Source organism: Ursus americanus, chromosome 14, assembly GCF_024610735.1.
Source record: "Ursus americanus isolate L20-20 chromosome 14, mUrsAme1.1.p, whole genome shotgun sequence".
NCBI lineage: Eukaryota > Metazoa > Chordata > Mammalia > Carnivora > Ursidae > Ursus > Ursus americanus.
Window position 1 is genome coordinate 47,844,610 of NC_142140.1, and position 5,307 is coordinate 47,849,916.

Below are 5,307 nucleotides of genomic sequence, written 5' to 3' on the forward strand. Positions count from 1 at the left end.
TACTAAGTTTAGGGCAATTGAAGGAGTAATATTTATAGGCAGCACTGTAAATTTTCATATTGAAACAGGAAAATCATCCAATTAAATAATATAAAATCTGCCACTAAATTGTTCACTCCAATTAATAAAACCCCCTAAACATGGACACCAAATATCCCACACTTTAATGAGTAGATGTTCATCATGAAAAAGAAATTTCCCAGAATAAATTATGCTGTGATAGAAAATTTTACTTGATCCTATTTCAGGTCTTCTCTGATACTGAGCCCATATTAAGTCAATTGGTTTATTCAAATGTGTCTTTCTATAGATTACACTTGGACGGTGTTTTTCATAAGCAATATTTGCTTTACTATTCTGTGTGAGGAATACTGTGGATGCTGAGCTGATAAGGAAACGGGACCCTAATGAAGATCATAAAGCCCCATGACTAGCTACAAAACAAATAGTAGGTTAAAGTGTGTATTATCAAGAAGAGCATTTAAGGTAATAATGCAGAAAGGAAATGCAGACACGAAATGCAGAGCCATGATCTCAGAATTTCCTCTACAATAAAATTATAAAAATGGCCTCAGTTGCCAATGTAGTTTATTTCATAAAACTAGTACAGTTCATCACTATATGAGGCAAATGGGAATCTCCAAAATGTTTCTGATTTAAAGTTGTGACTAACTTTGGAACTGAAGAAAACAAAATGAAAATTGTTGACTATCAGAAGGAGCAGAAAGTTCAACAAAGAGAACTATTTAAATTCTATAAAACAGGTGAACTTTAGAAAAATTGAAACTCCAGTGTATAAATAGAGGGATTAAGTTCTTCTCTGATGACCTGATTAAAGAATCACAATGTCTGGCTACAGACATTGTAAGCCTACAATCACAGGTAGTTGGTGAAAAATGGCCCTTTTATGACTTCTTTCTGAAAAATACATTTAGAGCCCCCTTTATGTCTCTGTTCCTCAGGCTGTAGATGAAGGGGTTCAGCATGGGCGTGACCACCGTGTACATCACCGAGGCCACTGCATTTGAGTGGAAGCTCTGGGTAGCAGCAGAGCTAAAGTACACTCCTAGGCTTGTACAATAAAATAAGGAGACAATGGAGAGGTGAGATGCACAGGTGGAAAATGCTTCGTACTTGCCCTGAGCTGATGAGATCCCACATATGGAGGAAACGATCTTAGAGTAAGAGTAAAGGACCCCAGCCAGGGGAGCACCACCCAGCAGCAAAGCTGCTAAATACATCACCATGTTATTAAGGAAAGTATCAGAACAGGCAAGTTGGATCATCTGACTGAGTTCACAGAAAAAGTGGGGGATTTCTACCTCTGTACAGAAGGACAGCCGCAGCACCATTAAGGTTTGTAACAAAGAATTCAGGACACTCATGATCCAGGACACCAGAAGCAGGAGTGAACAGATCCGAGGGCTCATAGTGATAGTGTAGTGCAGCGGGTGACAGATGGCCATAAAGCGGTCATAAGCCATCACAGTCAGGAGGAAGTTGTCCAAACCTCCAAAAAGTAGAAAAAAGTACATCTGCATGATGCAGCTTTCATAAGTTATGGCTTTTCTCTGTGTTTGTATATTTACCAGCATCTTGGGGATGGTGGTGGAGGTGAAGCAGATGTCTACAAAGGACAGGTTGGCCAGGAAGAAGTACATGGGGGTGTGGAGGTGGGAGTCAGAGCTGACGGCCAAGATGATGAGCAGGTTACCAAGGATGGTGACCAGGTACATGGACAGGAACAGCCCAAAGAGGAAGGGCTGCAATTCTGGTTCTTCAGAAAATCCCAGAAGAAGAAATTCTGAAATCCATGCGTCATTCTTTAGTTCCATTCAGTCTATGTGACTACCACGATAAGAGAAAAGGGGCAGGACATAATCATGCATTACTAACCTGGCAGATACATTATCACTTGTATTCTGCACTCAAGAAATTAATGTTTATATTTGTGTATGAATCATGATAAAAACACTAAGAACTAGGAATAGAAGGAAGCTATCTCAACATAAAGCCATTTATGAAAACCCACAGCAAGCCTGACACTCCATGGGGATACAGTGAACAGTTTTCCTCTTTGATCAGGAACAACGCATGGATGCCTGATTTCACAACTTCTACTCAATATAACAATGGAAATTCTAGCCAGAACAATTAAAGAAAAAGAAATAAAAGGCATCCAAACTGGAAAGGAAGAAATAAATTTATGTATACAAATGATGTGATCTTACATGTAGAAAATCCTAAAGATGCCATTTGCACAACATGAGGGGATCTAGGGGGTGCTACACACACTGAAATATGTCAGACAAAGACAAATACCATATGACCTCACTTATATGTGTGACAGACAAACACTTAAATACAGAGAACAAACTGGTACTTGCCAGAGGGTAGGTGAGGGGGTGGTAGATAAATGGTATAAACACTACCAAAGATATCTTGCCATTTGCAACAGCATGGATGAATCTAGAGGGTATAATGCAAAGTGACATCAGTCAGTCAGAGAAAGACAAATGCCATATGATTTTACTCATATATGGAATTTAAGAAAGAATACATATGAACAAAGAAAAAAAGACAAACAAAAAACAGACTCTTCAATATGGAGAACAAACTGGTGGTTGACAAAGGGGAGATGGGTGGGGAGATGGGTGACATAGGTGAAGGGGATTAAGAGTATACTTATCATGGTGAACACTGAGTAACGTGTACAATTGTTGAATCACTATATGGTAACCTGAAATTAATATAAGACTGCATGTCAATTAAGCAGAAGTTAAAAATACAAATTTAATTTAAAAACATACAAAAAATCCCCCAAAAGTCCTTACAATTACAAAAAAATCCCCAAAATAAAAAAAAATCAAATAATATCTACAGGCAAAATCAATTAATGCAAGAAACTAAGAGGGAAGGAGTTATACATTAACTAATAGAATTTAGAACATTTTTACGGCCAAAATATCACCATAGAATTCAATAGAGAAATAAGAATCTGTAAAAATCATTTGAAATGTTGTCAACTGTATAAAATGGGCATATAATATATGGTCATATAATAATAATTAGCAAATCAAAATGGTGACCAAATATATGAATTTTGCTCAAACTCACTAATACTTTACAAAAACAACATGAAATCCCTTTCGCACCCATCAGCCTATCAAATAATTTAAGAGCACATCGATTGGGATTGGAACTTTTAAACAGATAGCAAAGTGGTACTCTTTAATTTTTGTCATAGAAATATGACACGCTATAACATTTAGGAAATAATCTGAAAACAGCTGTAACTATTGAAAATATAGATATGCATTGTTTACCTCAGGTTTTCTCATCTCAGCACTATTGACATCTGACCCAGATCATTCTCTGTGCTGTGGTTTGTCCTGGGCATTGGAGGATGTTTAGAGCACCTCTGGCCTCTAGTGACACCTCCCCTACCTGACAGCCTAAAATGCCTGTGGATATCACTCAATGTCCCCTGGAGGACAAGATAGCCCTCAGTGGAGAACCAGCATTCTTTTTTGTTTGTTTGTTTCTGTTTTTTAGTTAATTTTTATTATGTCATGTTAGTCACCATACAGTACATCCTTAGTTTTTCATGTGGTGTTCCATGATTCATTGTTTGCATGTAACACCCAGTGCTCCATGCAATATGTGCCCTCCTTAATACCCATCACCGGCCTATCCCTATCCTCCACCCCCTCCCCTCTGAAGCCCTCAGTTTGTTTCCCAGAGTCCACAGTCTCTCATGGTTCATTCCCCCTTCTGTTTACCCCCCTTCATTCTTCCCTTCCTTCACCTACTGATCTTCCTGCTATTTCTTATGTTCCATAAATGAGTGAAGCCATATGAAATTGTCTTTCTTTGCTTGACTTATTTCACTTAGCATAATCTCCTCTAGTCCCGTCCATGTTGTTGCAAATGTGTAGTTGTTCTTTCTGATGGCTGAGTAATATTCCATTCAAAGTCATTAGCCATCAGGGAAATTCAAATGAAAACCACATTAACATACCACCTTACACCAGTTAGAATGGCAAAAATTCACAAGGCAAGAAACAACAAATGTTGGAGAGGATGTGGAGAAAGGGGAACCTTCTTATACTGATGTCTGCTCAGCATAACCCTGGAAGTTCTAGCCAGAGCAATTAAAGAAAGAAAAGAAAAAAGAAAAGAAAGAAAAGAAAAGAAAAGAAAAGAAAAGAAAAGAAAAGAAAAGAAAAAGAAAAGACATCCCAACTAGAAAGGAAGAAATAAATTTATGTATGCAGACAGTGTGATCTCATATGTAGAAAATCTTAAAAATGCCACAGAAACACTCATAGAGCTAATAAATTAATTCAGCCAAGTAAGTGGATAAAAAGGCAAACCTCAAAAAAATCATCGCATTTCTACATACAGTGAACAATCTGAGAAGGGAATAAAATAATTCCATTTGTGTGACATCCAAAACAGTAAGACTATCACCTCACACCAGTCGGAATGGCTAGTTTAAAATAATGAGAAATAACAAGTGTTAGTGCAGGGGTGGTCAAGAAGGAACCCTCATGCACTGTTGGTGGGAATGCAATCTGGTTCAGCTACTGTGGAAACGGTATGGAGATTCCTCAATACTAAACATAGAAATACCACATGATCAAGTAATCCCGATACTGGGTATTTACCCAAAGAAGACAAAAACACTAATTCAAAAATATACATGCACCCCACATTTTGCAGCATTACTTACAATAGTCAAGATATGGAAACAGTCCAAGTGTCCATTGATAGATGAATGGATAAAGAAGATTGGTATATATACATATATATGGTATATATATATATATGTGTGTATATATATATATATATATATATATATATATATATATATATATATATCATCATATGTTGGAGAGGTTGTACAGAAAGGGAAACCCTCTTACACCGTTGGTGGGAATGCAAGTTGGTACAGTCATTTTGGAAAACAGTGTGGAGGTCCCTTAAAAAGTTAAAAATTGAGTTACCCTATGATCCAACAATTGCACTACTGGGTGTTTACACCAAAGATACAGACGTAGTGAAGGGAAGGGCCATATGCACCCCAATGTTCATAGAAGCAATGTCCACAATAGCTAAACTGTGGAAGGAGCCGAGATGCCCTTCAACAGACGAATGGATTAAGAAGATGTGGTCCATATATACAAGAGAACCAGCATTCTAACCCAATCTCAAAATATTTTTGTGTAATTGATAAAATAGCAATTTAGTGAGAAAGTGTATGGAAAATCCTCAGAAGTGTAAATAACACAGCCACACCCTGAA

General features: G+C 37.4%; 1 protein-coding gene across 1 annotated transcript; it reads right to left on the bottom strand.

The window, feature by feature from the left end:
* Positions 1-905: 905 nt before the first annotated feature.
* On the bottom strand, positions 906-1,889 carry LOC123796237 (olfactory receptor-like protein OLF4). Its single transcript, XM_087867721.1, has one exon. It carries the CDS (start codon positions 1,833-1,835, stop codon positions 906-908), a length of 930 nt encoding a protein of 309 aa, XP_087723847.1. The 5' UTR covers positions 1,836-1,889.
* Between the last annotated feature and the right edge of the window lie 3,418 nt (positions 1,890-5,307).

Coding starts and splice junctions, on each gene's coding strand:
- LOC123796237 (XM_087867721.1), bottom strand. CDS start 1,835: ATGGAACTAAAGAATGACGCATGGATTTCAGAATTTCTTCTTCTGGGA.